This window comes from Aricia agestis, chromosome 10 (genome assembly GCF_905147365.1).
Source record: "Aricia agestis chromosome 10, ilAriAges1.1, whole genome shotgun sequence".
Taxonomy (NCBI): Eukaryota; Metazoa; Arthropoda; class Insecta; order Lepidoptera; family Lycaenidae; genus Aricia; species Aricia agestis.
In genome coordinates this window covers 4,166,029-4,184,325 of record NC_056415.1, presented here as the reverse complement: position 1 = coordinate 4,184,325, position 18,297 = coordinate 4,166,029, and the positions used below count along the sequence as shown (strand labels likewise).

The 18,297-nt window shown below is 38.4% G+C and overlaps 3 protein-coding genes across 4 annotated transcripts in view; 1 reads left to right on the top strand and 2 right to left on the bottom strand.

Annotated features, from left to right (window-relative positions):
• Positions 1-6,179, bottom strand: part of LOC121730905 (folliculin-interacting protein 2) — a 29,896-nt gene extending 23,717 nt beyond the window's left edge. Inside the window, exons 1-2 of one of the 2 annotated variants that reach the window (XM_042120114.1) lie at positions 5,988-6,179; positions 4,915-5,104 (exon numbers count right to left, since the gene is read on the bottom strand). In XM_042120114.1, coding sequence (XP_041976048.1) covers positions 4,915-5,104; positions 5,988-6,064 — 267 coding nt within the window. In that variant the 5' untranslated portion in view covers positions 6,065-6,179. Of the gene's footprint in view, positions 1-4,914; positions 5,105-5,437; positions 5,895-5,987 lie in introns of those variants that run through there. The other variant, XM_042120115.1, reaches the window with a different exon arrangement.
• A 1,011-nt stretch (positions 6,180-7,190) lies between these two features.
• LOC121730908 (bifunctional peptidase and arginyl-hydroxylase JMJD5) lies at positions 7,191-8,768 on the top strand. The gene has a single exon (XM_042120117.1). It carries the CDS (start codon positions 7,245-7,247, stop codon positions 8,436-8,438), a length of 1,194 nt encoding a protein of 397 aa, XP_041976051.1. The 5' UTR covers positions 7,191-7,244; the 3' UTR covers positions 8,439-8,768.
• Positions 8,769-8,860: 92 nt separating this feature from the next.
• Positions 8,861-17,887, bottom strand: LOC121730907 (isovaleryl-CoA dehydrogenase, mitochondrial). The gene is made up of 8 exons (XM_042120116.1): positions 17,731-17,887; positions 17,182-17,308; positions 15,873-16,057; positions 14,988-15,149; positions 14,489-14,644; positions 14,060-14,251; positions 9,553-9,721; positions 8,861-9,017 (listed from the first exon to the last, which is right to left on the bottom strand). The coding sequence occupies exons 1-8, from the start codon at positions 17,851-17,853 to the stop codon at positions 8,884-8,886; spliced, it is 1,248 nt and encodes a 415-aa protein (XP_041976050.1). The 5' UTR covers positions 17,854-17,887; the 3' UTR covers positions 8,861-8,883.
• Positions 17,888-18,297: the final 410 nt, after the last annotated feature.

Genomic DNA, 18,297 nt, shown 5'->3' with positions numbered 1-18,297 from the left:
AATGATTAAATAAATCTTAATTTCATTTAAGTCAATCGTCTTCCGGGATCGTAATACTTATTAGAAAACACGGCAAAATTTGGCAGCCCGCTCTTAAGCAGGATTATAGACCTAGGTCATTAGGCTTTAAACAAAATGTACCCTATAGTTATAGTTTTTGAAACATTTATGAATACTAGCTGCAACAGCAGATGTCCCATCATCTGCTGCTGCTCAAAAACAAAACAATATTGGAGGTAAAACAAAATTTGCGTGTGGAGAAAAGTAACTTTGATGGTAGAGCCAGCACTGTGCTCTATGGCACTAGTAATGATGGTCTCTACATTACGCATTTTAACGCTTGCAGCATAATATGATTATAGATCATACTAGCTGTCCCGGTGAACTTCGTGTCACTTTAAAACCTTCCCTGGACTTCTGCGAATATTTTAAGACTAAAATCAGTCCAATCCGTTCAGCCGTTTTCGACTTTTAGCGCAACTAACACATTTGAAAATCCATTTTTATATATAAGAAGATTAATATACCTAATATTCTAGAATCAAGAGTCTGAAAGTATTATTTTCAGCGACTTTTCTTTTAACAATAGAATTCGGAAGAAATGAAAACAATAACATTGTCTACTTTTTTTTTTAAAGAATGCAAAAACGTGGAGATCATAGTTATTACATAAAAGAAACATTAATAAGTAATTAATATTAACTGTAACCAAGCAGTAAAGTACAGAATACAGACATTTCGCTTAACCTGTTCAGTGTGTACATGACCTAATAGTCACGTGAGTATTTGCAATTTTCGTATGCAAATCTCGCGTCGCTTTATAAGCAATTCAAACCTCGAAATGACTCATAAGAACAACTTAAGTGAGGCGAAAATAGAAATTTCGTCTCAACTAACATAATATGTCGTAACTTATAAATTGTTTGTGACCTTTTTTTAGAAATTAGACGTATAAATTAGATTGTTTCTATACTTTATTATGCTACGGCTCCGGTAAAGTAGAAAAAGAGTCTAAAATCTTGCCAGTAAACTAAAAATATATGAGTAAGTAATTCAGTAATGTAAAATCTACATTCTACATTGATTATATTTATAACTATACTAGTTCCTACGACGTAGGATCGCATGGGTCTGTAATTAACAAATAAAAATCCTATTAATAAAATTATATTTCTTCTTTTTATGTATAACATCTAGATAGACATTTCATACAAATTTATACATATCGAGACCTATCGTGATTACCTTTTTGCGACATTATACGTGGGAGAGCCATGCTTCGGCACGAATGGGCCGGCTCGACCGGATAAATACCACGTTCTCACGGAAAACCGGCGTGAAACAGCGCTTGCGCTGTGTTTCGCCGAGTGAGTGAGTTTACCGGAGGCCCAATCCCCTAACCCCTACCCTATTCCCTTCCCTACCCTCAACTATTCCCTTCCCTTCCCTTCCCTACCCTCCCCTATTACCTACCCTATTCCCTCTTAAAAGGTCGGCAACGCACTTGCAGCTCTTCTGATGCTGCGAGTGTCCATGGGCGATGGAAGTTGCTTTCCATCAGGTGACCCGTTTGCTCGTTTGCCCCCTTATTTCATAAAAAAAAACATTAATTTCCAAGCCATCCATCACGTCGTCATTGTTTTTACCGTGAAAGCGAAAAGAAAGTTTAGAAACGAAGTAAAACTGTTAGAGCTCATCTAGCATCATAATACTAGGATACCTAACATTTGTTGCGGTGGGTTAATTCCTTCCCGCAACTTTGCCTTATTCGAGGAGCATCGAGCACCATAGCATACAAGCCGCGCGCGGTGCCTTTGTATGAAGATAACTTACTTCCCCTCCTTTTACTATGACCTACTATGACTTTTACGAGGCCTACCCACTAAAACTATGATGGTTTTAGTGGGTAGGCCTCGCGCCTGTGGAGTCCCACATACTCTGACCGATGGCCCCAATCCACTGGGGATGCGGAAAGCGTTTCCTCATGTTAAAAGGATACCTAACATTTTGTTGAATAGTTTCCGTGCGATCTCAATAACTTTTGGCTTTTTCGGGATGTTTTAAAAGCACCGTTAATTTCGCAGGCGAGCCAAATATCCGAGAGCCATTAGCAACGTGGTTTTACCGCACTTATATCTACTAGGATCTATGAAACATAAAAGGACTTCCCGGAAACAGCAACATTTGAGGTTTTGGTTGCAATTTGCAGACTTTAAGGAGGAGTGGTTCCAAAAACATACTACAGATAGATAAGTATGCTAAGATAAATAGAATATGTCAAGAAATGTATTTAAAACTGTTCTGCAAGTATCAATGCAAAGGGTGCATATGCATACATTCTTAGATACAATCCTATACTATACCAAACCTCATTAGTCATTACTCATTATTTAGCCGTCCCTAGCCTTGAATATGTACAATGTACACACAGAAATGGATATAGTAATGTACATGATAAAAAGTATAAGTTGTAAGTAGTGACAAACCATTTCTAGCCACAATGCTAAGCTAATTTCTAATAATAATTATACGTGGGAGAGCCATGCTTCGGCACGAATGGGCCGGCTCGACCGGAGAAATACCACGTTCTCACAGAAAACCGGCGTGAAACAGCGCTTGCGCTGTGTTTCGCTGAGTGAGTGAGTTTACCGGAGGCCCAATTCCCTTTCCTATCCTCCCCTATTCCTTTCCCTTCCCATCCCTACCCTCCCCTATTACCCTATTCCCTCTTAAAAGGCCGGCAACGCACCTGCAGCTCTTCTGATGCTGCGAGTGTCCATGGGCGACGAAAGTTGCTTTCCATCAGGTGACCCGTTTGCTCGTTTGCCCCCTTCTTTCATAAAAAAAAAAAAAAAAAAAAAAAAATTGGATCCCACCACTATCGATCCACCACAACAATAAATTATTGTCACAACTAGGGTTGCCAGGTGAGTCACGAAAAACCGGACAACTCTAAATGCAGGGGGGGGGGGGGCTTGTATGGTAGGATTGGTAGGTCACAAAAATACAGTTTTTTTTTTATATTATTACTGCAGTCATAAAATTGTGGCCGCCATATACTATAACTTACATAACGAAATAAAGGTAGGAGCTTTTAAAAAATTAATATCACCTAAAACTAGGTACCAGTAACACCGACTATTCTCAAAATACCGGACAATATTCTGTCCGGTAGGACCGTTTATTTTTTACCGGACAGGCCTCGAAAATACCGGACTGTACGCTTAAATACCGGACATCTGGCAACCCTAGTCACAACCATAAGAGACACCAATAATATAATTAGCAAGTACCCCCAGCAAATATGAACTATGGTACATCTTTTTAAAGTTTAAACGCAAAAAATAACGCGGCTATTTTTAGATGGCATATAGTACGAATAAAGACTTGTACAGTCGCGTGACATCTCAATTGTGGAGTTTATTAATAGCCCGTGACAGTTACATCGTAACAATGTTGCCATATCAAATCCCTCCTCAAATATGGCGTGATAAGGTGCTATCACAAATGTACAAAATGGGCGTGGACTGTGTCGTCTTAAGACATCTCTATACAGAGTGTAACAAAAATAAGTGATAATACTCTAGGGTGTGTACGTGTTCCTTGTAGAGAGTCACTGTCAAAGTAGCAGCGCTGAAAGACCAAAAATTTTTCACTTTTGTATGGGGAAACTCGTGACGCTCGGGCCCTTGCCCATACAAAAGTGAAAAAAAATTCGTCTTTCAGCGCTGATACTTTCACAGTGAACTCTCTACAAGGAACACGTACACACCCTAAAGTATTATTACTTATTTTTGTTACACATTGTATTAAGTTGGACCATGATGGGCAAACAAAGTTGCGATGCTGTATAACACGCAAAAGCGACATCGAACATGAGCAATCATATTTAATATAATAATATGAAGCCCTTGTATTATCAGAGAAGTTGACTGTTGAAGAAAATAAGGTTTTTATTATATATGTATTGAATAAAAGATAACACATCTAGAGTGCCAAAAGAGTGCCTCTCGTGCCTGCCGGTTAATCAAGCAACCATTACGTGAATCTTGTAGCGAACACCCTGCCGTCGAATGGCGGTTAGGTTAGGGGTTCGCGTACCTCACTTTGAGAAACCGTATGTAATCAATATAAGAATTTTAAATACTACTTCTAAAAACATCTAAGTAAGGGTCACAAATACCTATTTAATTTATAATAAATTTATTGTTAAAGATAAAATTTTATGGATTCTTTATAAGAGAAGGTCAGGTAATATTATTCGTAATATTTAGTGGCACATCAAACAACCATTAAACACAAATTAAAACTTAACAAATGTTACAAATCCTTTAAAACTAGTAGTTATTGTGATCCAAATGAGGACAATTACTATCTAATAATGTTCATATTACTACCACTATACAGTATACACTTCTACTATTGTTTTGTAAAGAATGGCAGAACAGAATAGCATTGTTAAATGAACTAATAAATAGACTAGCCGTTACAATAAAACACATTGTTTTCTGTGACCGAGAACAATGTTTTACATATTTGATTTGCTCCTATAATTAACGAGATTTAGTATAGAAAATTGTATTTACACACAAATTATTAATTATTATAAGTTACTGATAATTTCAGCCTAGCTTACTGGAATATTGCTTTGTCTCAGTCCCTTTATACATAAAGTCTTTGCTTAGGAAAAAGCTATCCAGTTATTTATTTAAACTAAAACCTTAATAGCATATTATAATTTATAAGGGAGTTTGCTAAAACGCTGTTAGCCTTATAACAAATTTGTTAGGGATTAGTTTATTAAAAATTTATTTAAAATAGATTCAGATCAAAACACAGAGATTACCTTATATTCAACAAGTGTTTTGGACTGTGATTTAATGGAGACGATAGAATAACAGACAAAATACTTACTATATATTTATGTCCATTCGACACCTCCAAAATGCATGGGACTTTGTTGGCATATTTAAAGTTTGGTTTGTCATTTTTCTCCGCTGGAAGTCTTTCTATCGTAGACGAGTCAAACAAAACTTTTCTTCCTCTAATGTCACACTCTTTGTACAGAAGCAACCGCACTTGCTGTAAAGCTAGCTCACAACACCTGTTGACAACAACATCCTCATGTAGAACCAACACAAACATAGTAAACAAAACTTGCTACATGCTACATGTTAACATTTACACTGTCACATATTCATATCATTTCCCTAATAGGATTACATAGTAGCACCTCCATTGTGGGTATCGCAGACACTATAGATTTTCAATTGTTATGCCAGCCGGCTGCCATTTGGGGATTGATAGGTTAAGACAGTTTTCCACTGCCTTAGGACCACTTTTAATGAAATCCTTCTATAACAAATAGTAACTTCCAGAACAAATTGAATAAATCAAAACTTCATCACAGATAAAATATCAATTAACTTATGTTTACCTAAATTTCATTTTATTTCATACTTGGTTTTTAAATGCTCACAGCTGTTTCTAATCTCGGAATTAGGCTCAATACTAGTATCAGACTAGGGAACTAGTGAACACTCATTGCATAAAAGTAAACAGACGGACGCGATTTCTCTTTAAATGCACTTCGAGGGCCGTCGCGACCGACGTTCGGCCGTCTGTGTTGGAATGTGCGAATGTACTGGCTAGTGAAGCGAGTGACGAGTGTAAACAATAACTAAACAGTGAGACCTCCGCCCCCGCGCCTCCGTGACGTGTCGAGCACTCACCCACGCGCCCTCCCCACACACCGCACTTATCACATGTTTAGTGTCAGTGAGCCTTCCCTCTCTCGACCTACTTGAGCATTATGTTATCGTCACTCCGTACTCGACTACTCATAGCGACTAACGCGGGCTGTTGCATGAAGCACGTCATTGAAGAAACCGTTCAAATCATCGGAATACGGTTGATTCATCGCTCATCAGTTATAACTTGAATGGAATATCAGGCATCAGCTGTGTCGTGAGTCGTGACGTACCTACCTGCCTCTGCTCCGCGGTTCCCAAAAGTAAATGTCTATTTTTCTTATATTTGATATCACTTTATCTATCAGTGCCATTATATTATGCACATAGTATCATGGCATTTCAATGTCTGATTCATCGGACATTTTAATTTCATTTTTTATAGAAATAAGAACTTTTAATAAAAATTAAAAACATATTTTTACAGCATTCAAAAACACTTGAAAGTTCGTAATCTGACAAGTCACGTGCTAAATCTCTATATATATCTGTATTATCTATGGTGCTAAAGTCATATGATCGACGCATAGACTGTATCAAATATATACGGTAGGTACTAGTAATCTGTGGACTATATAGACAAAGGTTTTTTTTCAATGGAATTTGCAAAGGTCAAGGTCGCGATTACCACACAAAAAAATATTATTTAATGTTACCACTTTTTAATTTCTTCACTTTCTTGACAGACTATAAAATCATAGATAAAGTATTATAGTATAGATGTAGTCTTAGCCCGTCATCGCGTGGCCATTTTGAGCTTATTTTCATACAAGTAGTGTGCGTTTATTTTCTTGAATATTTCTATTTGTTGATTATTTCGAAGCACATTATGATACAGGAAAGATAGCCAATTAGTTCATGATATCGATTAACTACAGTTCAAGTGATGATAATCCGTAAACACGTGTAAAAAGCTATGCCATTTTTATAGCCAAATTATTAATTGATGTGACATTTTTAGCACTAATGCCTTATATAGCACGAATAAGGGATGAATAAACTTATAAATTATCTTTTTAGCTTACAAAAATACCGATTAAAAAGCCCAAAAAACGTCGTTCAAAACTTACGTATTTAATGTTAAATTCACGTGTTTGAGGCATTCTTTGACCATTCTTATGGTTTATTATTTAGCGGAACCACAAAACTCAACAATATCTAGCATTAAATGTTCACTAAAAACCTTTATTAACACTTTTATTACATGAAATATGCAGACCGACCCCTTTGTTATGTCCTAGTAAGTAGGACATAACATTACACGCTTTTGACGCTTATACACCTATATAAGGCTCTCTCCAGTATATAGTACCTCAATGGTTATGTTTATATTTTGTTCAAGATGTAATTTTATATTACAAAATAATACAATCGCTATATAACAAATAAACGTTACGTTAGTAACATAGAATATCATTGAAATAAACAACAAAAATTTGTGATGACAAAACAAATATTTTAACTTTGACAATAGGTAGGTACTTAGGAAAGAAAATGAGTGAAAATATTTTAGAGGAAGTGATTAATTATGTGCCTGTTGTTGTGTCGAGCCTCGGAGAAATAACAGACCTCGACGTGAGTTGTGAGTCTATAATTCTAAAGTTTTTATCGGACCCAAATAAAATAGACTCCTCCGGCGTGGTACAAATTCAAGCTGTTATAGATTATATGCATGAACGAATGAATATTGGCAACTGGCGAGAGGTACCTTTGTACATAAGAAAAACCCTAACTATTGCAACATATTTAAGGTTGTTATCACATGTTAAATTAGCTACTGATGTGGGTGAGGAAATGTTAAAAGAATACTTCAAAATTGTAGACTTTGGACTTCTATTTGGAGCTCCTCTTGATAAAGAACCTATGCTACTTCAGAAGTGTTCTGCCTGTGTTAGCTCACTCTACAATAGTAAGCCAATCAACACTCCCATAGATGTGAATGAAAGAAAGGAACCTGAGTATGATTTTAAAAAATTAAATTATATAAGCTTAGATGTCATTAGCTGTCCTAGTATGGAATCCTTTTATAGAGACTACATCTTACCAGATAAACCAGTCATATTAGACAATTGCATGAAACATTGGCCAGCATTACAAAAATGGAAGGACCCCAATTATTTTATCAATGTTGCGGGACCAAGAACTGTTCCTATAGAAATAGGGAAACAGTACACTGATAGTAATTGGACTCAAAAGTTGGTGACTGTAGAAGAATTTATAAATACATACATTTATGAGAAAATTGGTATCGCTTACTTGGCACAATACCAACTCTTCCATCATATTCCAGAACTAAAAAGAGATATAATTGAACCAGAATACTGCTGTTTCTCCGATTCTAATGAACCAGTTGATGTCATGGCTTGGTTTGGACCTAAGGGCACAGTGTCACCCTTGCATCATGATCAAAAGAAAAATTTACTATCTCAAGTTGTGGGCCAAAAATTAATATTTCTTATGTCACCTGATGATTCAAAATTTTTATACCCCCATGAGAGTGAATTATTACATAATACATCAAAAGTGGATCCAAGAAATCCAGATTATGATACTTATCCTGAGTTTAAGAATGCAAAAACATATTATTGTACTTTAAAAGAGGGCCAAATGTTGTATATTCCACCCAAATGGTGGCATTTTGTTGAATCTTTGTCAGTTAGTTTCTCTGTAAGTTTTTGGTGGAGTTGATGATTTTTTTTTCTTTCCCATTGGAGTCCCCATTTATTTTTGTTTGTAAGAAACATACAAAACTATTGTTTGTAATAGAAGTACTGTGTAAGTTTATTAGAAGTAGCAGAAATTACTTCTTTCGGTAAATCTTCATCAGATCTCTTAAAGAGATAAGTACGCCAATGTTATATTGTCACTTTTATAAATATGTCTTAATTTTGTACATAAAGAGAATAAATAAAATAAATAAATAAATCTGCAGGAGCTGGTCATCTAGATTCTAAAGTAAACTTTGGAATGCATTATATAAGTTACCCTAGTCGTAGCATATTACAATATTAATTTATTTCATTGGCCGAAATTATGTGATAATAATGTAAATAATTCAAATTACTTATTTTGATTTCTACCATCCTTAAAATAAATAAAGAAAAGTTTAATTATAAAAAGATTATAGTAATTTTTATTTGTATTCATTGTTCAGTGATTTTCCAATCAACATTCTTCTGACCTCTGAAGTTCCAGCTCCAATTTCATACAATTTAGCATCTCTGAGTATTCTTCCAGTTGGGTAATCGTTTATGTAGCCATTACCTCCTGAAAAAAATAATGAAAAATTACAGTAAAATTCTTCATAGGTTTTTTGGAATATTTGAGGTGGCTATATGGTTTGCATCACTTTACTATAGTTCATCCATACAAAAAAGATTCACTCATTTCTCATTTAGGTATTTAAATAGCTCCCTGGCTTTTTAGGGCTTTTTTTTTTTAGTAAGTAGTAACCCGCGCATTTTCGGACTTTTTTTCTATAGCCAACCATGAGCTGAGTCACAAAACTTTATTAATAATTCTTTAAGTACAAAAGCATAGTAAAAGGAGGGGAAGTAAGTTATCTTCATACAAAGGCACCGCGCGCGGCTTGTATGTGTGCGCCATAGTATCAATGCGTCCACGTACGGCACACAACAAAATCTCGGCGGTACCAGCCTAGTAAAACTGGCCGAGATTTTGTTGTGTGCCGTATAAACTATTGTGATAGTATGATTTACTTTACTATGGCAAAAGACATTTACTATGACAAAAGTATACACTATTGTGATAAATTTCGTAGCTTTTGGTCAGGCTTCCTTACCTAAAATCTGTATAGCGTCCAGCGCAACCTGTGTAGCTTTCTCCGCGCAGTACAGTATGACACCAGCGCAGTCTTTGCTATTGACGTGGCCTTCATCACAAGCGCGCGACACGCTGTATAGGTACGAGCGGCTCGCGCTTAGAGTGGTGTACATGTCAGCCATTTTGCCCTGCAATGAAAATACCAAATGATAAATATTAAGTTCATTTGATATTTCGCTATAGATGGCTACAGTAATTATAATCAGTTTTTTCGAACGTGTTTCTCGTGTTTCACTTGCCTAAGTAACGAAATATAACCTAGAATATTGGCCAGTACTCATGAATAATGTGATATTATTTAAACCTATATCGTCAGGTCTAAAGTCTAGTCACAGTATAGCAATATGACATATTGCTATACTGTGGTCTCCTCCTCCTCCAGTCGTGTTCCTCATGTCTGAGGGTCGTGACCTCCCCCTTCCATGACCTTCCTTCTAATGGTCTTACGCCAGCTGTTCCTATCCTCGGCCACTCGAAGAGCGTCGTAGACGGTGGACTCAAGTGTGGTGCGGATTTGATCGGACCAACGCATGGGACTGCGACCTCGTGGTCTTTTTCCCTCAATCTTGCCAGTTACCATCAGTTTTTCAAGATTGTCTCCTTTTTTTCTGGCTATGTGTCCGAAATATTCTAAAATGCGTTTGAGGCAGATGGTAGAGAGCCTTGTTTTTATATTTAGTTGAGCCAGAATGGATGCGTTGGTTCTGAATGCAGTCCATGGAATTCGGAGCATTTTTCTCCAGCACCACATCTCGAAGGCGTCGATACGTCTGCGGTCTGCAGACTTCAGAGTCCATGTCTCAGATCCATAAAGAAAGATGGAGAATATGAGCGTGTGCACAAGTCTCGTCTTGGTTCTTAGCGAAATCTTCCTGTCACGCCAGGTTTTATGCATTTGAGACATGGCACTCTTAGCCATCCCAATTCTCCTACGTATGTCTGGTTCACAGGAGCCGTTGTTCGTGATAGTGGACCCAAGGTATACGAATTCGCTAACCACTTCTAGTTTTAGAGCGCCAGTCAATGGTAGTGAGTTTCCTCTATCTATGATCATTATTTTGGTTTTCCTTTTGTTAATAGAGAGGCCTAGGGTATTGCTGATTTGCTCCATTCTCTCCAAAAGTTCTTGCATCTCGACTTCGTTTGCAGCCAAGAGAGTAGTGTCATCAGCATATCGGAGATTATTTAACTTTTTTCCTCCTATGCGGACGCCTCCCCTCCATTGGTCGCAGGTTTTCCGCATAATGTATTCGCCGTATGCGTTAAATAAAATTGGTGAGAGAATACAGCCCTGTCGTACTCCTTTGCCAAACTTAAAGGGCTGGGACGTCATATCCTCGATCCTTACTACGCCACAGCTATTGCAGTAGAGAGACTGGATGAGATATATTAGGTGATCCGGAACCCCAAGTTCTTTTAGTACTTTCCACAAGGAATTCCAATTGACGCAGTCAAAGGCTTTGCTATAGTCGACAAAGCACATTATTACAGGTGTGTTATACTCATACGATTTTTCAATGATCTGCCTAACGTTTAAGATCTGTTCGCGAGTTCCCCTTCCCTTAACAAAGCCTGCCTGTTCCTGAGGAATTTGCCAGTCCAAGTAATGCCGAATGCGTCTGTTAATGATATGGAGTAGGATTTTACTTGCATGTGATATTAGGGCCAATGTGCGGTAGTTCTCGCATTCCTTAGTAGAGCCTTTCTTATGTAAAGGTAGCACAATTGACTCGGTCCAATCTTTTGGCCACTCGCCAGTGGTCCAGATCTTATTGAAGATTGCATGCAGTACGTCTACACCGGTCTCGCCTAGTAATCTAAGGTCTTCTGCGATTATTCCATCAGGACCTGGAGCCTTCTTTAATTTAAGGGAGTTTATCGCTGTCAGCACCTCGGAACGTAGGATGCTTGGCTCCAATCTTATATTGTTCCAGTTATCTACAGGTTTAGGTTGTTGTTCAATCGAGTTATCACTATACAAGCGCTCGCAGTATCTACGCCACCTTTCAGTCACTTCGTCACATTGATGTAGTAGTTTACCGTCGTCGTTATTTATTGTCCACGTCTTTGGTTTGAATTTCCTCGTCAGTAATCTAACTTTTTTGAAAAGATCTGCAGTTTGGAGCTTTAGCGAGTGCTCTTCGATTTCCGTACAGATGCCTTGTAAAAATTTTTCCTTATCAACTTTGCAGGAATTATCAATGGACTTACATAGTAGCTCGTACTCCTTTCGTATTATAGGGTCTTGTAATCCTTTTACCTTAAGGGCCTTTCTACGACGTATAAGCTCCCAGGTATGTTCCGAGATCCAGGAGGATTTCTTGGGTTCAGAAGTTTTGTTGGCTGGATTACTGACACTCTTTAAAGAGTCGTTGAGGAGAGTTTTTAGTTGATTCCAGGCTGTGTCAGTCGAGCTCAAGTCCAAGCTCAAGGACCTCAACCTGTCCTCCATGGTCTGTCGAAAAGCGTTTCTTTTAGCTTCATTCAATTGGTGACGTTTGTTGGCAGTGCGTTTTCTAGGTGCTTTAAGGCGCAGATTAAAGCAAGCCACAAGTAGATTGTGATCAGAACCACATTCAGCTCCTGGAAACGTCTTAACATTGCTCACAGATGATTTCCATCGGGAATTGATAAGGATATAGTCAATTTGATTTCTGTATCTATCACCTGGTGATTTCCATGTATACAATCTTCTAGGATGGTGTTGAAAGCAGGTGTTTAATATGACTAGATGTCGGCTGATGCAGAAACTGATTAGTTTGTCGCCTCTCTCATTTCTGGAACCAAGTCCATGACGCCCCATAACCTCGTGTAGGTGGTCGTTTTCGGTAGTTTTGCCGACCTTTGCATTCCAGTCCCCGAGTATTAAAGTTATTTCTCGGTTTGGTATAGAGTCTAGAGTTTCTTCCAACTTTCCGTAAAACTGTTCTATCTCTTCCTCCGCTGACTGTGAGGTGGGGGCATATATTGATATGATGTGTAAAGCGCAGGGGTTAGTATTTAACTTCATCGTCATGATTCGATCTGATATTGGGTTGTAACCAAGAACATAGCGGTTGAGTTTTTCGGGTATTAAGATGCCTACCCCGTTCAAGCTGGAGTCGTCCGATCCAGAGAAATAGAACGTGTTCCCAGAAGATGTTTTAAAATGGCCATTGTTTCGCATGTGGGTCTCACTTACAGCCAGTATATCGATTTTGTTGGTGTCCATTTCCTTTTCTACGATGCTCAGTTTGCCTGGTTTGAGTAATCCTCTAACATTTACGTATTGATGTTTTTAAATGTTTAGAGGTGGTAGATTTGCTGATAAATCCTCCAAGTGGAGCTTCGGTAGCATATTTCACACCATCCGGCCCGGGTACCGAATGGCGCCGAGTGTTAGTCGGGTCGTCCAACAAATCGCTCTCATTGTTCTCAGTACTCATGGTGGGGGGGTTTTCTTGGGATAATAATCACGGTGGGTTCCCACTTCCTTCCGTATCAGTCTTTTAGAGATTATTTAGATCCCTCGGTCACTGGTTACCGCTTCATGGGCGCAGATTGGCCATGGTGTTGTCAGGTTAGTTACCGCCGCCTGAGGCTCGGCGTTGACCTTTTACGGTAGGTGTGGTCCCTCCTGACCAACCCTCCTCCTTTTGCATCCGGGCTTGGGACCGGCAACGGCGGAGTACTGTGGTCTAGTCAAGATCTAAGTAAAAGTCAATACAGTCAAGGAGTCAAGCTTATTTTCCTGTTCTGAGGTTGATTATTTCAAAGCACAAAATACAGGAAAGAAAGTCAATTAGTTCATGATATCGATTAACTATAGTTCAATTGATGAGAATCCGTAAACACACGTAAGAAGCTATGCAATTTTTATAGCCAAATTATTAATTGATGTGACATTTTTAGCACTAATGCCTTATATAGCACGAAAAAGGGATTAATAAACTTATAAGTTATAAATTATCTTTTTAGCTTACAAAAATACCGATTGAAATGCCCAAAAAAACGTTGTTCAAAACTTACGTATTTAATGTTAAATCCACGTATTTGAGGCATTATATAACATCGCAACATAGTCATAATACACAATGCACTAGCGCAGGGGTTCCCAAACTTTAAGCCGCGGCGCCCTGGTGCGCCGTGGAAAGGCAAGAGGGGCGCCGTGAGTCAATCCTCCATCATTATCCGAAACGACTAATATTATAAAATAAAATTGTAATACGAATTATACAAAGCAGGCAGAGGACTAAAAATTTGTTTATTACTATTTACCTGCTTAAAGGGTTTTATTTATGTATATTTTTGTAATAGCTAGTTCACTTCTTGTCTCTGTCACTCACGCACGAATATTTGCAAGAGAGTAAAAGAGACAAGTACGTGGCCACTTGACCAATATGCACACGAGCACGACATATTTTCGAATCCGAGTCGAAGGGTGAATCAATGCTTTAACATGACATTATTCCAGTTAATAAGTATACCTGCAACAACTGAAACTCTCCAATCCGTTTTCCAAACTGTTTTCTAGTATGGGCATAACCAAAGGCGTTGTCTATAGCGGCTTGCATGAGTCCAACAGGGCCAGCCGCTAACACAAGCCTCTCCAAGTCTAGACCTGACATTAACACATAAACGCCTTTGTTTACTTCGCCTAGGACGTTTGATGCTGGTACCTGAAACCATGAGAAACCAGATTTATAAATTTTAATAATTGGACAGTTCCTTTAGCGATTATCGTTTTTCTATGGAATTAATAGCTGATATTATATGAAAACAACAATCCAATGATAAGTTACATACTTTGTTTTTCTTATATTCTCACCTTAACGCGGAAGAACTAGAATTATTTCGTTTTCTCCTTAATAACGTAAATCTTACTTCTTATAACCTTTTCAGTAAACTTTACATACCTTACAATCTTCAAACACGAGTTCACCGGTATTAGAACCTCGCATTCCGAGTTTGTCTAACTTCTGTGCTGTGGAGAAACCCGGGAAACCTTTTTCTATCAAAAACGCTGTGATACCATGCTGCGGCTTACTAGTGGAATCGGTTCTTGCGTATACCTGAAATAGGTGATGAGAAAATTGGTCAACAGTCCAACTCCGACTTTGGTGTCAGTGAGCGATTTGACCAGGGCCAGATCTACCATATGGCTATTTGTGCTTAAGCCCAAAAAGCCATATGGTAGATCAAGAGCCCCATGAGTTCAAGGGCCTCCGCCGCCCAGCTAAGTCAAACTGGTAAGCATTTTTGTTGCTTCCGTCGGAATCAAACCCACTCTTAACCGTTTGTCTCCGACTCTGAACCAAATTGTTAACAATTTTTTAGCTTCGCCTCGGGAATCGAACCACGACCTCCGGGTCGAGAGCCAAGATTTTAACCACAAAACAACAGGCGTTTACTCACCACTAAAACATCAGCGTCCGGGCCATTGGTGATCCAGAACTTGTTGCCGTTTAGCAAGTAATAGTCGCCCTTCTTCTCAGCTCTCAACTTCATAGAGACGACGTCGCTGCCCGAACCCGGCTCTGACATTGCCAAGGCTCCCATGTGCTCGCCTGAACACAGCTGAAATTAGAGAACACTTAGGACCTGCAGTTTCACCACTAACTATAGGTTACCACTATCCACAGGCACAGGACAGGCTATCCACAACTTATCTGACAGATAGAGTATGGTCGAGTATCTGTCAGATAAGTTGTGGTATGTGGATAGCCTATCCGACACTTATCAGGAAGTGGTGAAACAGGCCCTTAGGTGATTCATAGTCAATCAATGAAAAATATATTATTTAAACACAATAATTCGTAGATTAGATGTTGCCCGTTACCCTGTTGCGCAGAAATTTCTTTATCGCGCGCGAACCGTACATTTTGCCGCGATAAAACTATAACTTATGTTCCTTTTAGGGCATTGGATGGATCTTCCTACTACATTTCAATTGGTTTGCGGTTAAGAGGTATCAGATAGATATACTTTAACATTTATAATATTTATAAGGATAAGAAATAGAGTTGGACAGATTTTTAAGTCTCTTTGTGGGCGAGGAGTACGCAGAGCGGCCGCGGGTGCATGCACGGGGACACGCCATCGGTGGGTCAGCGACTAGTCATTATCGGTTGAACGCAATCAGACGGTAACATGTTATTGGTAGATTGTTTCGCCCAGGGCGCCGGATAAAAAGGCGCAGAACGAAGAAATCTCGCGCAGGGCGCTGTTAGTGCTAAAACCGACACAGTTTCACCAATTAACGACCTTGAATTTCTACGCGGACTAATCAAGTCAACTTACTTTAGGCAAGTATTTGCTCTTCTGCTCATGCGTTCCATTCCTATTGATCTGATTGACGCACAGGTTGGAGTGAGCGCCGTAGGACAGGGCTATGGAGCCACTAGCTCTTGATAACTCCTCCATAATGACACAGTGGTCGGTGTATTTGCCGCCTGTCCCGCCATACTCGGGGTCTGCGGTTATACCTGGAAATAGTTTTAAGGTTTATTACTAATTTTCAGTACAATTCATAAGTCCTTTACTAACTCAGAGATGAATATTACTTAACTGACGTAGGCGGTAAGCCCCATACATTATCTGTCAAACTCTTCATTAACTTGATGTTTAAAATATGTCTCTAACCGCCATAATGTATAGGGCGTACGTCAAAACTTTGAATTGATTACATTTAAGTAATTAATGTTCCACCCTGAGTGCGGCAATTAAACTGGTAGTCTCACTTATTTATACCAGTCTGGCTCAAAGATCATTTAGCCTAGACTTCAGTATAATATTATATTGTTTGACACAAGGCAATGGTGCAATGAGGCCTGGATACACTGTTAGTTCTTTTTGCTGCATTACAAAACTCTGGTAAGACGTGGCGTCGTATATAATACGAGCTGTTGCCCGCGGCTTCGCTCGCGTTAAGAAGTATTATTATATACAAACTTTCATCCCCTATTTGAACCCCTTGGGGTTGGAATTTATCAAAATCCTTTCTTAGCGGATGTCTACTTCATAACATCTACCTGCATGCCAAATTTCAGCCCGATCCGTCCAGTGGTTTGGGCTATGCGTTGATAGATCACTATGTCAATCAGTCAGTCAGTCACCTTTGAGTTTTATATATATAGATATTCTGTGTACTTGGTTTTCACTGCCACTACCGAGAGCTATTAAAACAATGATAGGTACTTCGCTTGTTTTTTTTCATGAGTGATGTAACGTGCATATTATCACAAACAAACATAGCAAACTAAACATTTTTATCTCGCTTATCAGGTAGTCAAGTTTATTGTAGTGCCAAAATATAACAAACTAGATGTTGCCCACAACTTCTCCGAGCAATTCGTTCATCGACCGTGTATCTGGTGGACCGTATGTACCCAGTCGCGGCGTTAGGGGGGGGGGGGGGGTGAAGGCAAATAAAAGGGGCGCCAAATTCTTTCAACACTACCAGCACCCTGGGCCCCGAAGAATTCTCGTCCAGGGCGCTGGTAGTGCTAAAACCGGCCCTGTATGTACCATACATTTTTCCAGCAAAAGTATAAACTGACGGACAAACTCACTTTCGCCTTTCTACTTTTACTACAGATTCGTAACTTACCTAAGACACCTAAATTGCCGAGTTTCTTCCAAAACTCCCTGAGCTCTTTAAAATTGTTTTCTTTGTCTATTTCTGCAGCTTTGGGAGCTAGTTCTTTTTGAGCAAAGTCAAACACACTTTGCCGCAACTGTAAAAAGGGAAATTACCAGTTAATTTTCTTCCCACACATGTTTATACGTAGTAAATGGTTAAAAAAAATAATTCTTTAACCCTGCAATTTTGCTAAGAATACACTTGAAAGATTAAGGAAATTATTGTTATTTTTCCATTGTCGTGTCTTACAAATGGAGCATTGGCTTTAGAACAATTATCTCTTTAAACTTTATGATATTAATTTACTTTAGCTGACAGTATCTAGGGGTACTACCTACCTACTCATGGGTAACATTCTTACATTTATGTTGTATAGACAACGATATTAGATATATACGTTTGTAGATTATAGATGTATAAAACAGCGAAGTAAAAAAAGGTAAAAACACCGACACATCATGTAGATTGTACACTTAATTACTAAAACATTGAATAAATATTAACATAGATTTTTACCTGTTGTTGTTCAGGAGTCAATCCAAAAATATGTTCATCTATGGGATAATGTCCCATACACCTCCTGGACAACTCATTAACGCCCCTGTCTATGAAACTCTTCACACGAATCCTAAGAGCCATTATACACAACTACACCACACTATCACTTCAAACACACTGACTATAATAATATAATATAGTCAGTGTGTTTGCATTACATAAGGTCGAGTTTCGCGTAAATTATACTTGTTGATATGTGATAAGGTCTGACGTCTATTGTTACATTGTAATCTTTGACCTACGAGGCTGATGTTAAAAAGCGTTTTAATGATTCTATCGAGATTTGATAAAAATTGTTACTTTATAGAATTATAGAATAAGCAGGTATAGCATATTATGTTTTAAATTGTAATTTTCCATCTTTTTCGTAAAAGATGATTGATTGAGATTTCTTACGCCGGTTCTTCTCGCCGAGTAAGTTCCCGAACCGGTAGTAACCTTAGAATCACGTTCGGAAACATTTTTGTAAAAAAATTACTCTGAATAAAAATTATATTAATTTGATTTCGGCAGTTATGGGTAATA

Coding starts and splice junctions, on each gene's coding strand:
- LOC121730908 (XM_042120117.1), top strand. CDS start 7,245: ATGAGTGAAAATATTTTAGAGGAAGTGATTAATTATGTGCCTGTTGTT.
- LOC121730907 (XM_042120116.1), bottom strand. CDS start 17,853: ATGGCTCTTAGGATTCGTGTGAAGAGTTTCATAGACAGGGGCGTTAAT. Junction 17,309..17,730: donor TGACTCCTGAACAACAACAG/GTAAAAATCTAT, acceptor CCCTTTTTACAG/TTGCGGCAAAGTGTGTTTGA. Junction 9,018..9,552: donor GGACGCTATACAGATTTTAG/GTAAGGAAGCCT, acceptor TATTTTTTTCAG/GAGGTAATGGCTACATAAAC.